The following is a 22403-nucleotide window of genomic DNA, read 5'->3' on the forward strand; positions in this document are numbered from 1 at the left end:
AAATATATATATCCCTATATTTCTGCTGCTCTTGCCTATGCAGTTTTATATTCTTTAGTTCTCTAGAAAGGAACTATTTCTTTTTGTCAAGTTTCAGAAATTTAGAGCTACCAGGAGCTCTAGTCATTTACAGAGGGGGAAATGAGGTGCAAAGAGGTTCAATAAAGTCGACCCAAGATGTCACAGGTGGCGAGGGGCAGAAGCAGGAGGGAACCCAGGTCTCCTAACTCAGAGCAGCCTCTTTCCCTCTCCACTCCCCTGCCTTCCTCCTCAACTCTAATGAAGCAACAGACAGTGGTAAAGCACCAAGCGTAGGGGTGTGTTCACAGCAAGTATCAAGTCATTGCCACAGAATCTTATATCCAGAAGTATGTTGGAAGTCATGCAGTCTATCATCTTATTCTTTGGTATAGATGAAGAAAGTAAAGCCCAGAGAAGTCAAGCCAAGCCTCTTTGGGATCCACATAGCTTGTTAGGAGAGAGGCAGCTGACTCACAGTCCAGTGCTCCTTCCCCAATATGCCAACAAACTTGTGTACACAATATAGTTACGTAGACAGGACATGAGAAGTGCCAACTGCTCTTTTGTGTAGTGGGAAGGACTGCCCTGATTGCAGTCTATTCATGGCCATTAATAAGTGCAACTATGCTCGGATTTCACAGCAAGTCTGAATTTCAAAACAAATTATATTTCATTCAAGGGAACAGCTAAATCGAACTTTCGTGTTTCAATGGTTCTCATCAAAGCATCAAGTTCAATTACACAAACATGCAGACTGACAAGTCAGAATAAAAGGATCATTCTTTAATCCACTGACTTTTCTCTCCTGCCAGGGACATTAGTCCATATACAATTAGCATTTCCTTCGTAACACTCGGAAGCCTGGGGAACCTTAACATGCCAAGGCACGGTGCAGGGAATTAGAGGAGAGCTGCTTGGTCAATCTGCAAGCTCATAACTTATATTTATGCTGCATATACGAACTATCACTATTACTTGTCTTGATTCTTCAAAAATGATAGTCTAAGGGCTGGTCTTCACCACCAGGGTTTCAAATATGCAAAAGTCACTGCACCCTAAATAAGGAGGTAGAAGAGCTCACCCAGCTCTCCCTGGATTTTTCTTCATCTCTTGGAGTTGGAATGGGGGGGAAGGTGGTAGATTTACCATTCTCAATCTCGTAGTCAGCGAAGGCAAGTTCAGAGCCTTTGCTGGTGATCAGCAGCTCCCCATTCAGTGTGAAGATCATTGAAGCATCATCCAGGTTAATCATACATCCAACCACATCTCCTGGCTGCCAGGTACGTCCAAAATACCCACTCCCTTGATGCCAACGCTGGCCCTAGGAAACAAGACCCCAGAGCTTAGAGAAATGGAAGTCCTAGAAACCCCCGTGCACCTGGAGAAATGACCACATGAGCAATTTCTCCTAACTGGTAGTGGTACCTGGTTTCTACAAGGCATTCACCTGTCTACCAAGGATAACTCACAGGGAGGAGTAGTCTATCTTACAGATGAATGAAACTGAGATACATAAAGCTCATCAGAAAAGGCCTGAGTCTCCCAATACCTAGTCAGCTATGACAACAAGCAGAACTCCCACTAGGGCAAAGCGGTAAGATTTCCCCACACTGGCTGCACAGCGTTCTGTGCACCTCCTCTGGAGGAGAGACAACGGGCTCAGATGTAAGGGCAGATATGGAGGTAATTACACAAAGGACTTGGGCCTACAGTCCTCCACTTTACCAGAGCAAGGGCAAAGTGACAATCACTTAGGTACGATCATTCAATGGTCTAAATTAGCCAGTGGTAGCAGCCACTCACTTTTGAAGCCAGAGATCCAGACTCTCGGTACTTCTAACTTCTCGGGAAATGTTTGGAGAAGCAAAACTTGGGCTGAGGATATGTGGACACTATCCAGACTCACCCTGCTGCCTTCAAACACAAAGGCTTGGTCATCTGCCCCCAGCTCAACGTCAGGCCGACAGCCTGGCCTGGCCCAGCCGACGCGCATGTCTCCTCCGGTCACCACCTCAAACTCAAAATACCACTTTCCAGATCTCACCGCATACGACCGCTCCACTCGGAAAAATCGGATCTTGTCTATGCTGACTTTCTCTATAGCTGGGTCAGCTATCGCAAGAAGGAAAAGGAGCAGACGGTACAGGAGGGAAAGAGAGAACACAGACTTGAGTAATTAGGTAGCGTTCCTCAAAAGAATTTGACAACAACAAAGGCTGATGACAGATCTCCTACTATCTAACACAGCATTGTGTTCATAATATAATCATCATCATCATCATCATCATACAACAATACAAGCTACCATTCACTGAGCAATTACTTTGTAGTAGATCCTTTAGACACTATATCTCAGTTTTTCCTCACAACAATCCTATGAGGTAACTAATACTGTCTTCATTTTACAGATGAAGAAATTGAGGCTCAGAGAGGTTAAATCACTTGTTCAATGTCACAGAGCCAATAAACTGAGGAGAGCAAGGATTTGAACCAGGGTCTGTCTTATTCCAAATCCATCCACTTAACCACTTGTAATACTGCCCCACTAACCTACGGTACTTCCTGGGGTAGGAGATGACAATGACACATTCACTAGTTATAAACTGGTGATTTTAATCTGTGCTAGAATTTCCTTTACAGATGAGATTACCCGGCCCAAAAGTAAGCTGATATTCACATGTTTGAGAAATAAAAGTAATAAACGTAACTTGGTTTTGTGACCACATATCCTGAAAAGCTCAGCCCCCCTGGAGGACAACTTATTCCCTGTGGGATTGGGTCATGGAAGTGCTCGTTATAGAAAATCTGTCAATGGGACAATGTTCTATCATCAAAAATGGCTCTCATCATCGCTCCCCCTTCTTCTTAAAATACACCGTTTACTTTAGTGCTCTTCAGCACCAATCTCATTTCTAATAGTACAAGCTGGACCTATTCCAAGTTAGCATTTCCCCAGAAGGGACCTGTTTAGCAAACTGGGGCCAGAATGAACAATTTCCACTCGTTACCTAGTTCTTGGTCTGATGGCTCAATGTTATAGCCATAACCAATAAACGTCCGAACAGCTTCCCGAAGGCTGTCCCTGTTTGACTTCTTGGTTCGCTCATCCAGTAATGCATATGGCACCAGACGGGGATTTCTTTTGTTCTTCAAATCCTATGCGAAGCCAGAGAAGAGAGGTTCTGAGAAAATACATTTTGTCTTTACAAATAACTTGTCCCACTCACATACTCCCAGCACAGTCCTGGCTGCCTCATGTTAGTCTTCCTGCTCTTCCCCCAGTGCTTTGATATTTAGCAATGAACATATTTGCTGCTTCTCTTCAGGATTAAATGAGCATAAATGGAAAATTTTTACCAATGTTCAAAGCTAGCATTAAAAAACATATTTCAATAATGTCAGCCTGTGAATAAAATGAAGTGTCATGAAATTGGTTAGAAACCTCCAGTCCCAAGGCAAGGCAGATGGGGATTTGCGTAACTACGCCCCTATAAAAGATCATGCCATGATTTAAACTGTTACAGCCTCCTCACAACAGCCTCTTAGAGAAACAGCATAAAGAATCATCTATGCTCATAGAGAAACATCAGAAAAGGTGGCAGAGCGACAGTGGGTCCATTTCACTGTAGTAGGCACACATTTGTATTCGAGTCCTCGTCAGTTCCTTGGGGGCTACTGGGAAGACTATAATGACAATTGCAATAATAAGTCATCATAAACGAATATGCAGGACATGCTGTTTTGAACTCCCCACTTCCTCCTCTCTGCCATAGTTGTAGTCTTCTTGGCTTCTAGACATGTGCAGGCTCAGGTGTGAATGAACACGTGTGTATACAGCTACCCCTGATCTTCCCTGATACTAACCCTGGTACTTACTGAGATGAGGGAAGCATTTCAAGGAGAGAGGTGTGCCAGATGGTTTGGAGCCGAACCCGGGCTCTAAACTCCACCTAATTCCTTGCTGTGCCCTGGCTCTCAGGCTGCCTCCTGTGCAAGCCAAGAACTCTGACCAGGAATCTCGACCCAATGGACTGGAATGGAAGTAAGAGCGCCCAGGCTTCTTGGCAGGCTGGTTTGCCCCTCTCCTGGGCTAGCTTCCCCTCTTCACCCTCAGTGGTAGATACTTGGGATCACCCCAGAAATACCGTTGAGCTGTGATGTTTCTTTGTGTGAGCCTTACCTTGGCCTTGGAGAGTGGCACGAAAGCTCAACTCTCCACGAGGTCTGCAGCAAGACAGGGGCTGAGACGAGATGCAGCCAATGGGCACAAGGCAACACGATCACAAGCGAACCAGACTAACAAAGGAAAGGTAAGCCTAGCCATTTCTGTAAAATTGGCATTGTGCCTGGAGTTAATGTCAACGTGACCATTACAAATTCCATCCAGTCTCGTGATTCTACAAATAATGAATGCACTGAGGCATGACAGAAAGAGTAAGGGCAACCTCCATCTTCCAGTCTAATATCCACGAAAGCAAAATGGCATTTTGATGGAAGATCATATCTCCTAGCTTTTCCAGCATGCCTGACCCAGTACTTCTCACCTGTTGAATGCCATAGGTCCATCCTTGCTTTATTCTGTCTTTTGCCCAAACATTATGTGCATTTTCTGCAAGCTTATCCACTAAAATTTCTTGAGGAGGTAACAACTTCACATCAGACAAATCCAAAGGGGCTGGCTTATAGCCATTGGACATCATGTAGCTACAAGTGAAGGGAAAAAAATATATATAAAATAATATACAGATCTGTATGACTCCCCCATTCCAGATTTTAGACCAATAGCACATGGTAAGAACACTATGAAAATAAGGCCATAGTCACAGGTTCTATTCTTTGGCAGAATGGATAGCTCAGCTCTATTTCAAGTCCTTAGATGAAGCCCCTAATCTATGCAGTGTTTTTGCTAATGTATGTCACAGATTCAAAGGAGACTTTTGGAGAAAGTGGATGGTCAGTGCAAGTCCATCTTTATTTCTAAGAAAACTACTTACATGCCCTACAAATGATGGGCATATTCAGCATGCTACATTACCAGAAGCTCATTCATCTCACTGCAGAAACACACAAGGTTCTAACTAGATTGGCAAAGACAGGACCTTGAGCCAAATGGTTTCTTATAAATCAGCATAGAATGAGTGCTCAGTCTTAGAAAGCTAAACTTTTACTTTGGGAATTAAAAAAAAAATTATGGCACCAGAGAATTTGTGAGCATGACATGACCTTACTGGTTAGCTTTCCAGTCCAGGAGTCACAGCCTCAAATGTCTGTAATTTGATAGATAATTTGATAGACAATGTGAAGATGGGAAAAAGCTCAGTATGGGTCCAGGTAGTTGCATCGTGTGAATGAAGAGGACCAGGGCACACTGTGGAGTGACTCTCAGGATAGCAGCTGATCACAGCCATTTGGGAATATGAGTCCAGAGGCACCCAGAGCCCCAGGGCCACTGAATGCCCAGATCAGGGCTAGAATCTAAATGTGATGACTTGTAGACCAGGGCTCACTCTACCCAGGAACCTCGAGCAGCACGAGATGCAGGGTCTACCGTAGGCATAAGATATTGCCCCTTGTCCACCTTTCTGGAATGCCTGATCTTGGGCAGAGCCAACATGTGTTGATTGCTGAGCACTGACCCCAGCAGCCTTGGCCAGCAGGCTGCCCCCTCCAGCTGCTGTCTCTCAGATGTGCTGCTGTCGGCACGGGGAGTTGCCTCTGAGAGTGAAGCTTGGCAGCTTGGGAGTCTAACAGGGAAGAAGGGGAAGATAAGCATTTGATTAAAGCTGGCACTGCCTTCCTTGGCTCATAAGTAATTACGACACCTGTGTGTGAATGCGTGCGCACACAAGTCTGGCGCATGAGGGAGAGCAAGCGAGCGAGCCAGTGGAGGTACCAGTGAGCGTGTGTCTGAATGTGTGAGCACACGTGACTCTCTGTGAATGTATGGGGTGACAGGGAGAGCAGAACACATGCAGCTTTAGGGGGCCAAATTAAATCTTGGCAGAGACACCTATTTCCACAAAGGATTTATAAGACTGGCCCAGTGCCAGAGGAGTGAATCTTTGCTGTGGCTACCAACCATTTTCAAGCTCCTGTGCCAACAGCTATTCTTACAGACCAAAGACAGTACATCCAGCTCAGAGTGCCGCATCTCTTGGCTCAGAACTGACAACAGTAGTGTGAAGTCCAGGCAGACAGAGCAAAAAGAGCGAGAACACTTGTATTTCAGCAGGCTTCTGTCTGGGGGGTTCAGTGCAGTCTAAGTCACTGGGTAGCCAGCCTGAGCTGGTGCTAGCAAGTATCTACGTCACCTGCCTTTGTACACGGGCCTCTCACCCTCTCAGTTTAAAAATTCAGGCTGAAGCATTAAAGTCTTGAAGCATTAACAAATCACCTACTTTTTGGGTAGTTTGATCTTCTTGAGATCTTCCTCAGCAGCTGGATTAACATGGGCAACATGGCACCCCAGGGCCAGGAGGGTTCTGTGATGTAACAGGGAGAGAAGCCAAGAGTCAACTGAAGATAAGGGACAGCGAGAACCCCAACCTGCATCTGAGTTGATAAAACAGACAGTAGACATTCATTTAGACTGGGGTGGCCAAGCTTTTTCTGTAAAGGGCCAGGCAGTAACAATTGTAGGCTCTGTGGGCCATATGTCTTTGTTACTACTACTCAATTCTGCCGTTATAGAGCGAAAGCAGCCACAGACCATATGCAAACCAATGAGCTTGGTTTTGTTACAATAAACCTTTATTTACACAAATAGGTGGCTGGTCAGATTGGCCCGCAGGCCATGGTTTGCCAGCTCCTGATTTAGATGGTAGCAAGCATAAGAATGCAAAAAACAAGTTCATTAATAGTCTGTCTTGGAGACATCTAGTTTACAAATTCACATTAGGATTGCATCCTGCTTCTCTGATTCCAGGGGTCAGATGGGATCCTAACAGCAAATCCACAGGGCAGCAAGTATTTACTGTGTGCTCCCTGTATAGTGCCCTGAGCTGTGCTTGACACCATGAGGTCCCAGAGCTGCACCTCAAGAAGTGCCGGAAAGTGTGATAGAAGACATCACATATATGAGCCTATGAGACAGGCACCGTGACAGAGGATTGCTATGCCAACAAAACCACGATGTTAAAATGTTCTGCACTGACAACTAGAGAACAGAGAAATACAATGCGGTCGGAAGAGGCAACAAGCACAAAAGGACTTCAAGATAGGAGAGAGAAACTTGGGCTAAAAAATTAGAATTAAATTTAAATTAAAACTTAAGAAAATCTGAATTAGGCTTTTAACCATGGGTGGGATCATGGAGAAGCTAAAAGTTGTTTTAAAACAGTTTTAGTGAATCAAACCATGTTTTCCCATCGGTTTTTAGAATGCCATATCTTTTTTTTCTTGATTAAAATGAACTACAAGAGACACTTGGTACTTCAATTCTAAGTTTCTCTGCTGCTTTTCTGCCTACCTTTTCCCTGTCCCTGGCAAATGGCAAAAGGTCTCTAAAGAAATATACAAGCTAAATAACAATGGTGGATGTGTTATTCACTATGCTAAATCCTTTTGTGGGATGAATAATCACCGTCCCTCTAATTTATCTGAATGCATCATGTTCTCAGAGGCGAGAGACATACTTTTGCAGTTTCGTCATAGGCAATAAATCATCCACTCACTGTTTAGTACAAATTCAATTCAACTGAACACTTACTTTAAGGTTTCAGTTGACATTTGTAGGTTATAATTCTTCTCAGTTTCGGGGAGCTTGGAAAACTCCACAAGGCAGGGGTGTTGTCTTTTATTGTCATCCCGTATCTAGGTGACAACATAAGAAAGAATCTGTTTAAGTTTTGACAGCTGGCACTGTCTTGGAAAACAGAAAAGGACACACCTGGAAACATGGCCCAGGCAATCCATACCAGGCAAGACAGACAGCTATTTGTTGATAGGCAAATAGATGATCTTCTCTCTAGTAAATGATACACACAGTCCCCAGGTCGCCAGGGTCTTGTGCTCTGTGGATTTGTTTGCAGTCAGGTGTCTGCATTCAGAACATACTCTCCCAGAGAAGCAATTTAACGCGTGTGGGCCATGCTCCTGCCTGTCCAAAATTCATGGAACCATAACGCGACTGAAGGGTAGCATTTCTTTAGAACGTAAAGGACTACAGAATCTGGACCAGCGCTGTCCAACAGAAATATAAAGTCAGCCATAAATGTGAACCACATTTGTAATTTCAAACTTTCTAGCAGCCATATTAGAAAAGCAAAAAGAAAGAGGTGAAATTAATTTTAATAATGTATTTTATTTAACCCAATATATCCACATTACCATTTTAACAAGCAATTGATATAAGAAATTATTTCTGAGACATTTTATATGAGGTTTTCATAGCCAGTCTTCAAAATCCAGCGTGCATTTTATCCTTGCAGTGCCTCTCAATTCAGACTAGTCACATTTCAGGTGCTCAGTAGCCACGTGTGGCTCATGGCTATTGTACTGGACAGTGCAGATGCAGACATTAACTAATTCATTCAACAAACATTTGTTGAGTGTCTACTACGTGGTAGGCATTGAGCTAGATCTTAGGCGTTCAATGGTGAGCCAGGACAACCCTAGCCCCATGAAAGATACAGTCTAATTGGGCAGAGAGCAGTAATAAAATAATCATAGAAATAAATGGAAAATTGCGATTGTGATTTCTTCCCTATAGGAGAGGTTTGTGGTGTTAGAAGAGCATACAGCAGAGAGGTGGTCATACATAAGGAGAACATTTTACGGTAGCTATGTCTATATATAAGCGTGAACGCAGGGATCCTTTCAGTAACTAAGCTGGAACGTGCATAACTGGAGAGTGTCAGGGTCATAGGAAGCTTCAGAACTCACCAATCCTTCTGACTTCAGACACGACCTTACACAAATTATAGAATAAAGTCAATTTACATCCTCTTTGAAAAATGCTTCCTAGCGCAAGAGATTCCTTAACCTCATGTGAGTGTCCATTCATCTTAGTGATACATCTGAAAACTATATTAAACAAATTCTGATTCAAAACAATGAATCAGCCTCTTTTCACCACCCATGCAGAGGAGACAGCTTTTTCTGAAGGGAAAGGGAAGTGAGAGGGCTCTGAAGGAGGCGCCGAGGAACGACCACACTTGGTATTCCCCGAATACAGGAAACCGGCATTTGGGAGTAAGAAGGGAGACAGACTCCTGGGTCTGTCTGTGCAGATCCGATCTCCTAGCTCTCCTGACTGCAGCTAGACAACACCCAGCTGAAGCTGGGCAGGGGTCTCTCAGAAGGAGTGAGTGTTGGCTCATGAGGCTCCCTTTCTCATTTGAGTCTTTGAAGAACCCTTCCAGGTAACAAGGCGATCCCACCCTCCACCTCAGCCTGGCCACTGAAACACATACCTTGCCGAAAGTCCAGCCAAGCTCTATTTTATTCATTCCCCAGAGCTCATGGATGTTTTCAGCCAGTCTGTCTCGGATCTTCTCTAGGTGAGGTGGCAAAACAACCTAAAAGGAAAAGGAACAAGTGAGAAGTCAGAACCAAAAGAATCAATTGTATCAAAATCTACCTTAAAATCTACATGGATCAGGTGCCCCAGTTGAATGCACTACATGTCACCCATGAGGGGCTGCTTCCAGAGATTCCTTCCTCTCTTGGCTTCCTCTAGGCCTTACCTTCCTTCTCTATAAGCTCTTTCCTTGGGACATCTTACCCTCTCAAAGATGGTTACTCCCAAGTCTGTAGGTCTCCAGCCACAGTCTCTCCTGAAGTTTAGACCCACACTTACAAATGCCTGCAGGATTTTTCCACCAAAGTGAATTCAATATGTTATTCAAAGCTGAATTCATCATCTTTCCTTCAAAAGCTTTTCCTCTTCCTGTTTTCATTCTCTCTTTTTGTTGAATGGCCCCACCATTGCTTCAAGCCTGGAAGTCATCCTAGTGTCTTCCCTCTTGGCATTACCCCCCACCCTCCAACCACATCTATCTACCATGTTTATTTCCTAAGCATCTTTCTGAAGGGTCCCTCTTCTATATCACTCAACCACATTATTTTCTCCCTGGACCCTTGTAAGAGCCTCAAAAGTGGTCTCCCCAATTCCTCACCAATATATCCTCCACACTGTGGCAAGAGCGATGAGTACACAACAACAAAACCACATCAAAACACTTTCCCCTTAAGTACCCCGAAGTGTTCCTTGACACTCCTAAGACACAGGATAGATGTATTGCCCAAGCATACGGTGCCCTTCTTCATTTCTCTCATCACGATCCTCCCGAACACATCCTTTCCAAATGTCTCAAAATTCCCCCGAAAGGTCACACTGTTTCACAGTTCTGTGCCCTTGTATATGCAACCTTTACCCTTATTAATTCTCCCCAAGATACATGTAATATGTACACACACACCACCCTCCACACCACAAGACAAATGACAAAGACTCTCTCCTCGACCAAACTCTAGACAGGTGCCTCTGAGCCCTTTTTGACGAGGCCCCATCCTTGGGCCTTGTCCTCAACACCCCAGTTTCAGGAAGAATCTTGCTAAATCAGGTTAGTGAGGATCCACCACCCTTGATATCTGACTGTCCTCCATGTCTGATAAACTTTCCCATCCCCCACCACCTCCCAGGCAATATCAGATCACTCCGGCCTGCTTCAGCAAGAATCTATCCCAACCCCTGCTGTTTCCTCCTAGTAATTTTTCATCATGTTCCTGTTGTTTTCAGAATTGACCCCAGCTCTACACTGGAGTTCCTTTTCCCCTGTTGCAATAGCTCCTAAGTGAATTCTGTTTTTACCACTTTAACTGCTGTCTGGCTCTGGTTTTAGTACAAACACCCTCAATATTTATCCTTCTGAATTTAGGTCAAGTGTCACCATCTTTGGGAAATCTCCCCCGACGACCTTCAGGGAGAGCTGCTCTGTGTTTTCCTGACCCTTTGCTCATCTCTCTCCACAGAAGTCGCAAACTAAGCCCACGTTGTTTCTCTTTTTTCCCTCCTATTTTAATTTACTACTACTATAATAATAATTATATTATTTTCATGTTTATTAGTTGACAATTCCTAAGAAATGGGACATATCACATAAAATTCAGATTCCTAGTTTATTTGACCACTTGGAAGATCATTAACACTGGACCCAGACTTTTGCCTGCTAATTATCAGCTGGAGCTGAGAAATAGCCACCCACTTCAGGAGGGCCTGCGTACTTGACCTACTTCACTTCTGCATCACCTCTCTGACCCTTAAAATCCTCACTCCAATATAATGATTATTAGTGTTTGCACTATTTACAAAAATCCTTTCTTTGAGGAGGGAAGCTCTTGGAGAAAATATTTTTTTTTATAGAAGAAGTATATCAAGTCAGTGATGCATAAGGAGATCATAAAGAAAAGTAGCAATAAAATATTTAAAACATGGGTTATAATCACTATTTGCCTTTCAATTAAAGACATTCTTTTAAAAAAATCTATCTAATCTAATTATAGAAAAATCAAAGTTGATAAATGGCATGATGTTTTGATAAGGAGCAAAACGGGAAAAATTCTTAGCAAACAAATTACAGCGATATTTAGGTTTTATTAGTTAACTAAGATAATCTGCTTAAACTAAGTGCTCCTTAGGTAATCACAGCCTGGAAGGGGATTCGCGTGTTGGAGGAACTGCAGGTTTCGGTGAAAGGGGAAAATGCAGCAAGAGGCGTCCACAAATAATCCCAAATCATAATTTCAGTGACCTCAGTTGGTGGCTACCTGGGACAGAGTAAAACTGACTTGGTAACTGCCTCCTGGGTGTCTGGGGACTGGGCTTGAAGTCCCAAGGGAAGACTGCTCGAAGCTGGCTCCTTCCTCCCAGTGCTCAGCCAGGGGCTGGGGCTCTTCAAGCGCTGGCACTGTCAGCGTGTTACGACAAGGCTCCAGCTGGCAACACCTAGTCTGCTCACTGGTTAATGTGCCCCAGGGAGGATGCAGTTGACTCTGCGTGAGGATCTTACATTTAACTTCTCCTCTGACAATAATTTCACAGAACGATAGGTTCTAAAAAATTACAAGGCCTCATTCAAGGTAATAAATTGTACCTTTCCAACAAGAACTTTCCTATTATTTGATTTCCCAGGAACATTTCCCGAGTTTCAAGGTCCATATACATTCAGCTTTGGGTCCAGACATCCAGGTTCTTCTGGCTGGTTGATTTATCCCTGCTCTTGGATTTCCAAATGTTGAATTCTGCATGTTTAGAAACTCTTCTCGCTCTTTAGTGAAGCCCTCCTTTCCTCCCTCATCAAAACTTCCCCTCTTTCTTTGAACTTTTTGAGGCCCACTTCTTCTAGGAAGCCTTTCTGAGTTACATCCATTTCTGATTATTGAGTAAGGAGGGGCAGCACAGAGAATTAGGAATCACGCTCACGTGCATGTTCTCTCCCTGCTAGGGCACTAGCAGCCTTGAGTCCACAGAAAAGCTAATTCAGTTCTTTGACCCTCAAGCTTCTTGTCTGGAATACACAAGAACCAGATGATCCGATTCCTAGGATCATCTGTGGCTCACAAACTCCTCTCCCACTTCCTATCGACATTCTCAATGCCAACCACTTTCCAGGTGTGCTCTAGGCTCTGTGAAGCAGGCAGAGAAGAGCTGCTGGGTCTAGTCTATGGGGATTCACAATCATTAGCTACAGGAGGGAAGAAGGAGATGCATGAACATGCACAGCTGAATGTCACAGAGTCATACAAACATTATGGCAAAATACATGCTAGAGATCTTCTACAGGCTACATTCTTACGAACTATTAACTCAAGGCCTCAGAGACAAAGTGTCTTTACATTTATTTTCTGTAATATCTAGAACAGTGATTTGAACAGCAGTGGTGTGTAGGAGAAATTGAAAGCTGTTGTATGCCCCTGGTTATAACTGTGTGAACACGTCTCTCTTAAAATAGAGACCCTGGAAAGGGAAAAGAATAATACATTTGCTCTTCAGCTTGGCTGTGAACTTGCCAGAGCATATTGAAATATGTCTGCCTATGCTTCACAGAGCCTAGTTCAGTGCCTCGCATGGAGCAAGTGCTCAAGTTGTTCACTGGCTGAGAAATCCTCCAAGAGCTCAATCTACGCATATGGTGGAAACGTGAATAATAATAGTTGTTCACATTACATGACAATTCTATAGACTGTATGATAAGAATGGCTCAAAGACAACACAGAAAGAAGGATTTAATCCTATTATTTCATCTACGTGGACTGCCTTCTGTTGGCAGCTTGAACCTACCTGACTGGTGTCTATGGGGCATGGGATGAAAGAGGCTTGGGAGAGGAACTGGGTGGTACCCAGCAGATCTCTGACGCCTTCAGCATCACGTTTATATTCTTTGACAGGCTCCAATCTCATCTTTTCTTTTGGAAGTAAGGCTTCATAGCAAGGGGCATAGCCAGCGGGAGGCAGGAACTTAAATTCACCATGACGTCCACCCATCAGAAAACGTAGTCTGTGTCATTTGGAGAGACCAGGAAGAGAGAGGTTAAAAAAATATCCCAACCCAAATAAATGAAAGTTAAAGATCAGTTTCCCCCACTCCCAAATTATTTTTTTGGGAAGTGACTGAATTCAGAGTCAGCACAGTGAACATCCTCAAGTACGCACAATGCAGTGGAGAGAGAACCGAGTGTCAATGCATGATCCTCAGTTGACCCACGTCAGCTAAGTTCTTAAAAATTAATTTTTGTGTTAATATCACAAGATTTTAAAAATCAAGCTTATCCTTACTCTAGTAGTTAAATCATTACTATAGATATCACTAGAGTATTGAAAAGAATAACAGTGATGATGATGACATTATTCTCTGAAATTATGTTGATATTACAGCATGAAAACTTCAAGTCTGTTTACTTGAGGGAGATTACTCACACAACAATGAAAGAAAACATGATACAACTATCTAGGGGAAAATAGGAAATTCTTATTTTAAGATGGAGGCAAAAAATTAAGTAACGCCAGAGTATTAAACATAAATGGTATATATGCCAGGAGATATTAACAGAAGTGATACACCGCAGAGGCTGTAGTTCCCCAAAGCAGCCATACGAGGGCAACTCTGAGGACGCATGAGCAGGTGGCCACAGCCATAGGGGGCCAAATGAGCCTCAAGGGTTTGGTCACTAGGGTCCCAGAGCCATTCTCAGGGGCACCACTGCCCTGCTGGCAACCAGCCTTGACCCCCTGGCCCACTCCAGCAGTGCCCGCAGGGACGTCCCACAGGCAAGGGAAGGACACTTGGGGGCTCGTGGTAATGGCAGATACCAATTACCAACACACAGAAGTCTTTCAGTATTTTAATTCAGCATTCTGGCGGAATTTCAGCCCCATATATATAGATTAGGTTAGGGTTAGGGTTGGACCCCAAAGCCCCCGCCCCGGCAAGGAGGGTGCAAGTGAACTATTTCAAAATGACACTTCATGTGCTTCTAGGTCTGTAACTAGAAATACAGCTTTTGCAAATCACCCGCAACCACATGAAATTGATGAGGAAATACGACTGCAGCTTTAAGTAATTAAAACATGGCAAAATACGTAGCCCTGCAGGGTCAACAACAACTTCACATGGGAAAAATCAATACATACACATAGCATCTGCCCACAACACTCCCTCCCTCCTGCCTTCCCTCCGTTTAACAACTATTTAAGGAGCCTGCACGACTTGCACTGTTCTCTGCACAGGGATTCAGCAACAAACAAAGAATACAGTATCTCTGGTGGCACAGAGCAGGCATCCAACTAGACAAAAGGCATAATTACTGATTGTGAGACATCTGATGAGGAAGTAGAGGGGGATGTGAAATAACTCAGGGAAGGGAGCGGCTCCCAGACAGGAGTCAAGGAAGGCCTCTCTGAGGAGGAGACATGTGAGTTAACCCTGAGGGATAAAGAGGAGCCAATGGGTTAAAAATCTGGAGGAAGAGCATTCTAGGTAGAGGAACGACATGTGCAAAGGCCCTGAGGTAGGGAAGAGGTTGGGTGGAGGTCGGTGTGGGTGAGAACACGGAGAGTGTGAGGGGCAGGAGATGAGGTGGCAGGTGGCAGGGAGATCAGGCGGGGTCTGTGAGCCACAGCAAGGAGTTGGTATTTTCTTCCTGGTGGGAAGATTCTGAGGGACTTGAAGGAGAAGAAATACAAGATTCTTCTAGCTGCTCTACATAGACAGGCCTGGGGACCAATTAGGAGGGACTTGGAGGCACCTGATGCCAATCTAGTCACAGTGAGAGATGAGTGTGGATTGGGCCAAAGTGATGACAGCGAAGATGGAAAGAAGCAGTCAGATCCCAATTTTGTTTTGGAATTAGGGTTGTTAGGAATTGGTGATGAAGTGGGCATGTGTGTATGGAGCGGGGTGAGGTATATGCAGGGAGGGTTACGATCTAGCAAAGGTCTCACAGCAACACTCTCTCCTAGGCCTCACTTCCTTTAACTGGAATATTCTGGTAGGGCAGCCTTGCAAGAAGGTCTTAGTGCTGGCTGAGTAATTGTGACTGTGGAAATAGCCTAATTATGAAAGTGGAAAATAAAAATCTCTCCAAGTGAGAGACATTAAGGTTTTTTTTTCCTTCCCAATACAAATTCTTTATCCAAATAGCATTTTATAAAATGCTGTTTCAAAATTAATTATAGAAATCATATGAAACCTCCCACTTTCCACTTTTAAAGTACTAACCAACAATGAGATAGAATTAGAACCACAATTGTCCCTTGTGAATGTGCCTACATTAACTGCTATGGAACAGGGCATGACCTCTGTATATTAAGAATACGAACAGTGACATTAAAACAAAATTGAGTCATTAGCCTGCAACGTTACTAATTTAGTGAACCTTCAGGAAATAATGACTAAACCTTGAAATTATTTGTTGCGAACTTCCCCATTCAATGCAACATAGCAGATTGTGTTACAGACATGTTGAAACTATGGGATAAAACTGGATCTTTTCGAGCAAAGAATTTGTGTGGGAAGCTTTTCGCTTCTCTCTTCTCATTGAGCATCCTTCCTGTCAGAATCCAAATGCCGGGGAGCTTGTACATCAAGTGTGTTCTTCCTTACTCACGGTGGACGGATGCCAAGAACAAGGAAATGATCTCCTACGAGGACTTCTAGATGGACTTAATTATTCACGAGCTCTCTTGCCAGTTCTGTTGAGTTTTAAAATTTTTCCTACACTTTAAAATCTGCTGTTGTCTTCTGGATAGATAACAAATCAAGAAAGGTGGAGTTCCATGTAGCACTTAGGGAAAACAATGCTTTCTGTTTTTATATTCAGTTATTAAAAGAGAATGATAATTTGGCTATAAATCTTATCTCCTCTAATGGCCACAAAAACTGTAAAATGAAAAATTAACATAGCCAGAGATCAGCGTTTACTGCTTACTGAAGCATTAGTCTTCAAACGCCATTATGCTGCGCATCACAGGGCAGAAGGAACAGTCCTGGGTTGCTTCCAAAGCCCTGCCAGACAGGATCCCTGCTCCCCAGCAGCTGCGGTTGCCAGGCACACCCACCATCTGTGGCTCCTTCCCTCGCTGCCCACGAAGAGCTGCCCAGAGTCTGTGGGAAGGGCTCCAACACACTGCCACCAATACTGATGGTCCTCCTAACTGTCTCAGGGTGATCCAGACTGACCAGGTCAATGGAAATAACTAGGGCTAAAATACAGGTTTGAAGAGAACAATCAAAAAAAAAAGAAATAAAATACCTGAAATCCACTTTAATTATTTGAGGCTATTCAAATGGGCTGCCCTCTGTCTCAGAGTTTTAGCAGAGGTCCCAAAGGCAAATAATTCAGAAGATGCCAATATTTTCACATCTGGAAGCGAGGTGCTGGATCCACTATGAGGATCCACCAAAAAATTGTGAAGCCAATTCTATCAGCTTTAGTCCACCAAACACCTCCACACTGATAAGAAAGGTAAAGAATTCATCTGGAGACAACTGTCAGGGAGCAAGGGATGGGTTCTCTCCCATCTGACGTCAAATGACGAGGGCTTTAAGCAACTACAGTGCTCAGAAGCTTGCAGGTGTCCCCTGGAATTTAGTGAGAAACACCTTTGCCTGATGATAGAGCAGAGAGAAAGAGAGGGCTTTATGGGAAAAAGCTGTCTTTCTATTCAGGCTGGGGCCTGGACTGTGCTCCTGGAAGGCTAGATAGACACTCCATGAACGAGCCAGCTGTCAGCCATCTTGAAAGGAATTACGGCCAGAAAGGCAAATGACTGAGCAGAGATCAGAAGCACAGGGGCTGGGGGAGGTGGGAAGCCTGTGCAGGGGGAGGGAGAATACGGAGGGAGTTCGGGGTCAGCCAGAAGGGAGCAGCCAGCACAGGTGGCAAAGCCTGTGTCAAAGGAACTGCAGTCAGAGGCTCCCAGCCTGAGGCTTTCCAAGAAAACTACAAAAGGGCCCCAGAAGAGAAAGGGGCACAATTCTGCAACTGCTACACAAAGGTCGACGCCACATGACAGCTGCGCCAACTCCATAAGCCGTGTCCTTCCCCTAGTCATCTCCCCGCTGGGCTCAACTCTACAGGGGTCTGAGACAGGAGCTGGTGAACTGGGGAGGAGCCCAACCAACAGGGACAAGAGAGCGGCCTCAAATTGCAAGCTGGAGTGGGGCAGAGCTCAAACATCAACTGGAGACAAATCGGGAGTTTTTATACTCAAATAGATGAAACTTTTAAATTACTAACAAGATTGTTCTTGTTATTAAAAGGAGTAATGAAAGCTACACGATCCGCCTAAGAACTTTTCCAGGGCCAGAAATCCAGAGCACGGATCTGGAGGGGTAGAAGGAGAAACAACAAAGTTACACCTACCTAGTCTACTTCTTTTAATAAATCTGTTATCTGGCACTTAATGTTTATTTTTTAAATCCTTCTTATCATAAATGAGGAATTTCTAATTAGAATGTAAATCTCTCTTCTCTAGGTGTATTCTTCCCTGTTGCTTGGGTTCCATTGAATCTCCCAGCATTACAAAAAATATTAAATTTAAAATAAAAAGATAATTTAAGAATTGAGTTTATTAAAATTAGTTTTTCTTTATCCTCACATTTTTCTCTACATTAATGGATTTTAAAAATCAATTTCATTAATCAATTTAATCTCTTCCACTAAAGCACTTGTATCATCTTCTGGGGTTCTTCCTATAACTCAGACATTCCATCAGCTCTCAAAGAAGGTTTTTTTCTTCCTAAAATGATTACAGTAAGTGACTGTGTCTTTATTTTATTTTATTTTTTTTTGAAAGGAAAGTGACTGTGTCTTTAGATTTCTCCACCACAGAGATGAGCAATAGTTTTAGTAATAGCCGCCTGGGAGTAGTGAAGTCTGTGATGTGTAGAGGAATTTTTTATTTACTTGACTAATTTTGAAAACAAAGCAAATTGTATTGAAAAATCCCCACTAGCATTTTCAATTTCATCTTCTGAGACTTGTGTATTCTTGCTTGCCAATTTGCAGAAGAGATGAGAATACCTATTGCAAATTCCCAGATTTGAAAGACTGAGCCATGAATAAAAAATACAGTAAAAATCAAGAAAAAGCTTTACTGTGCTCAGAAAGGATGACTAGATTTCCTTACTCATAGCTTACTAGTACACATGTGAAGTCACTTTCATCTTATTTCCCAGATGTCTCATTACCCTTAGCTGCTATTGAGTCCCTCCCAGAGAATTGGGGAAGTGTTCCAAAGGAAAAAAGGGATACAGGCTGTGGTTAACAGGAGAAGGAATTAGCAAGCTTTTGTTGACCTGAATTCAACTCATAAGTCATATTCATAATTGCATCTTTAGTCCATATCACTAAGAAGGGAGAACAATTTGAATTATGTATGTTCCCACATTCATATTTCTTTCTGGCCAGTGTTTGATGAAAGCCCACGGCAATCCAGCCAGTGCTCATCATGTTCTTCTCAGAAGTATATTTATCTCAACAGTAATTTCCACAGCATTGACCACAGCAAGCCTGAAATAGCTAAGCTGTTGGTTACCTGAATTTTAGCCAAGTCTGGTGGACACCAACAGAAAACAAACAACCACCACAAATACCAACCGTCTTTGGTGATTGTTGTTTTTGTAAATTAGAAAGGACTGGTAAAAGAGTTATGTAAGATGATTAAATAGATCTCTGGGGAGTTTAACTGCAGCCATAAAATAAATTCTATTACAGTGACTAATTCATCAATTTTCTACAAAACAAAAAGTAGCACCCAAATTTCACTCTGCACTGTGGCTTCTGTGTAACGTTCTCCATGTGGTTCATGCCATGATGCCATTGTGCAGGGTGAGACTACCTTTTAATAAGAGCTTCCTGGCATCTGAGTAACTCAGCCTTTTGGGTGGGCTCCCAGGTACACAAGCCTCATCCCCAATTCTGTCCTATAACAAATAAGGTTTTTTTTTTTTTGATAGCAATTTTTTTTTTTTCGTGAGGAAGATCAGCCCTGAGCTAACATCCATGCTAATCCTCCTCTTTTTGCTGAGGAAGACCGCCTCTGAGCTAACATCTATTGCCAATCCTCCTCCTTTTTTTTTTCCCCAAAGCCCCAGTAGATAGTTGTATGTCATAGTTGCACATCCTTCTAGTTGCTGTATGTGGGACGCGGCCTCAGCATGGCCGGAGAAGCGGTGCGTCGGTGCGCGCCCTGGATCCGAACCCGGGCCGCCAGTAGCAGAGCGCGCGCACTAAACTACTAAGCCACGGCCCACAAATAAGGTTGTTTTACATTGAAGTCCTGCTATACTAACCGTATCATTCATACACAAACCACACTGAGAAGAAAACTAAGGAGGCACATTTATAATAGTTAGAAAAGAGACTGCATATTGATTTGTGGATTTTGTTAGTAATTACTCCCGCTGCGTTTGACTTCACTGTGGGTTAATCTAATTGAAAAAGATTTTGCTCTTTGATGACTGCTGGCAGGGACATCCTACTCAGGTGTTATTAACAATATAGTTTGTAATTATAAAAATAATTGTAGGGTCACAAAATCAAGACTATAACTTCAGTAAAGATCGTTAAATAGGAGGAAATAGGGCTGTAAAAAAGAAATCTAATTTAGAAGCCCCACAGAAGTTAAAAATAAGAGAAAATTTCTGAATGCTTCTATGATGGGAGAATAATCTTTCTCTTGATGGGCATAACCTTGTACCTTGCTGGAAGAGACACTATAAAACCAGGCAAGTATTCTACTATATTGGGTGAAAACAATACTTTCTTTTCAATTTTATTATTAAGCACATTTATTTCCAATAAGATACTTTAATTAACTTGGAATTAATATCCTGGTTTCTCTTTCCAGTTTTGCACAACTCAACTACAACAGTATAGAGAAGAACTGCTGGGTTTCGGCACCAAATCATACTTTACCAGTTGATGCAAGAGTAAGTATTGGTGTATTGATCCCATTTGCTCATAAGTGAAAATAAAGCAATTGGCTGCTCTCCAACGATGACCAGCGCTGACCCTGACCAAAGACATCACGTGATGGACTGGACGAACTTCAGTCAAAGTATTTCCCAAGCACACAGGCGACTGTGATTCCAGCTCTCCTCAGATCATATCATATTCTGAGGACCAAAGACAGGAGCATGTCAGAGGTGACATTTTCCTGATAGAAAGGGGGCTTCAGAGACATCAAGCCCCCTGGCACCACTCTTCAGCTTACCACTTGTTCAGTTGCTATAAACAAGAAGCTCTCATATCTAAGGTGTTAACTTTTCAAGTCAACACATCTAGACCCTTCCGTTTCTTAAGTTCTCTTAGCAGTTGTGCCTTATAAATGGGTTAGAACATCTCATTTTTCCTGTCTTCGAACTTTGCTTGCTTCTCTTTCTCCTGTGCACTGAGAAGGCTGCATGATCTGCTGACCTAGACACAAGATGCTAGAAACATCTTCTACGTGTGGATACCTTTCAGTCACCCAATCTTCACCCGCTAGCTGCTGTTCTTTGTCAACAGAAGATTTAAAAAATCCCCACCAAAAAAAAAAAATATTCACGCACTCAAAAATCCTATCTCATTGCTCAAGGGAGACTGGATGGGTGAGTTAATGATTAAAAATCATTATGCAGCATGCAAGATCAGATGTACTGTTCTCTAAACACAGACTGCTCAGAAAAGTCCCTTAGCGAGCAGACTGGAAAAGACTCCTTCTCAAGAGATCTGACTCTAGCTAAGCAGTTCTTGCAGATGAGATGCTTGGGAAGTAGGTGTACTTTCTTTGAAAATAAGCAAAACCCAGTGAGTGGGATGTGGTCAGAACAAAGAAGGGAAGGGGACTGATGCTGATGACCAAGGCTATTAACTACCCAGGCAAATGCGGTCCTGGGAACCGACTGCTCCGAGTGACCCTGTTTCTCCAGAGAAGACACTGAGTCAACAGGTGGATGACCCAAATGATGTATTTAGATTTCTACCCATTCTCTTTATTCCCAAGGAATAGAGTGGGGAAGATGTACAGCGGGGCTTACCCTGGTGTTCCCCCTGACTGCCAGAGGGTCTGTGCTCCAATCAGTTGTCTTTGTGCTTAGAGTGTCTCTTTCAAGAATGCTCCTGTTTTCTACATGCTCCTTATGAGTGTCAATGAGGAATGATACGTTACACTGCACTTAAAAAGGGAGAATTGGGATGAAATTCTCATGGAAATTCCTCAGCACGGAGAAACCCAGGTAAAGAACTCTCTACTCTTTAGAATATAGTCCCTGGGGCTGTTGTAAGATTCTCTGGCTTGAATCTGTGATGGGTAGATTTGCACCCTAGTGAAGTTTTACTATAGTGGGTCTCCATTTGTTACAAGAGTCTCAAACAATGATAATGTTTAATTTCAATATATTACATCCATCCACATGAGTATGTTTATAAATATGCATGTCTATGTATGTGTGTGTGTATGTACGTGTATACTGTGTTACTACGTATGTTTGCAACATACTTTACTGTATACCATGAATGTTTGCTTACCTGTGTCCAATTCCAAAGGTTGAATATCATTTCTAAAGGATAATTCTTTATTCCTAAATAGTTTATTTAATTGAAACAGAACCAAATTTTTATCTTCTCTTAGAAAACTTATGAACATGTCTTGGTTTATCCATCCACATGATGTGCTGAGGCCTGTCACAGTGGTGTCACTCTGGAAATCCCAGCACTTGGATGCTTGGAGCTCTGAGATGGTTTCTTTGTGGTCCCAGCTCTAAGCATCTGCTCTGCACAACTCTTCTCCTCTCATGGCCCTCTCCAATGGCTTCCATGGAAACCAGCGTGATCCTAACTGCATTGACTCCAGTTCCCCACTCAATTGACTGTGATCTCCTTAACACGTAGGGATC

General features: G+C 43.1%; 1 protein-coding gene across 1 annotated transcript in view; it reads right to left on the bottom strand.

The window, feature by feature from the left end:
• The window catches only part of RYR3 (ryanodine receptor 3), a 345772-nt gene that overhangs the window by 197882 nt on the left and 125487 nt on the right, over positions 1–22403 (bottom strand). The window contains exons 20-27 of the mRNA XM_058540531.1: positions 13304–13520; positions 9435–9539; positions 7730–7833; positions 6420–6503; positions 4566–4725; positions 3030–3177; positions 1928–2133; positions 1168–1342 (exon numbers count right to left, since the gene is read on the bottom strand). Coding sequence (XP_058396514.1) covers positions 1168–1342; positions 1928–2133; positions 3030–3177; positions 4566–4725; positions 6420–6503; positions 7730–7833; positions 9435–9539; positions 13304–13520 — 1199 coding nt within the window. The remainder of the gene's footprint in view (positions 1–1167; positions 1343–1927; positions 2134–3029; positions 3178–4565; positions 4726–6419; positions 6504–7729; positions 7834–9434; positions 9540–13303; positions 13521–22403) is intronic.

Source organism: Diceros bicornis, chromosome 5 (assembly GCF_020826845.1).
Source record: "Diceros bicornis minor isolate mBicDic1 chromosome 5, mDicBic1.mat.cur, whole genome shotgun sequence".
In the NCBI taxonomy this organism is placed as follows: Eukaryota; Metazoa; Chordata; class Mammalia; order Perissodactyla; family Rhinocerotidae; genus Diceros; species Diceros bicornis.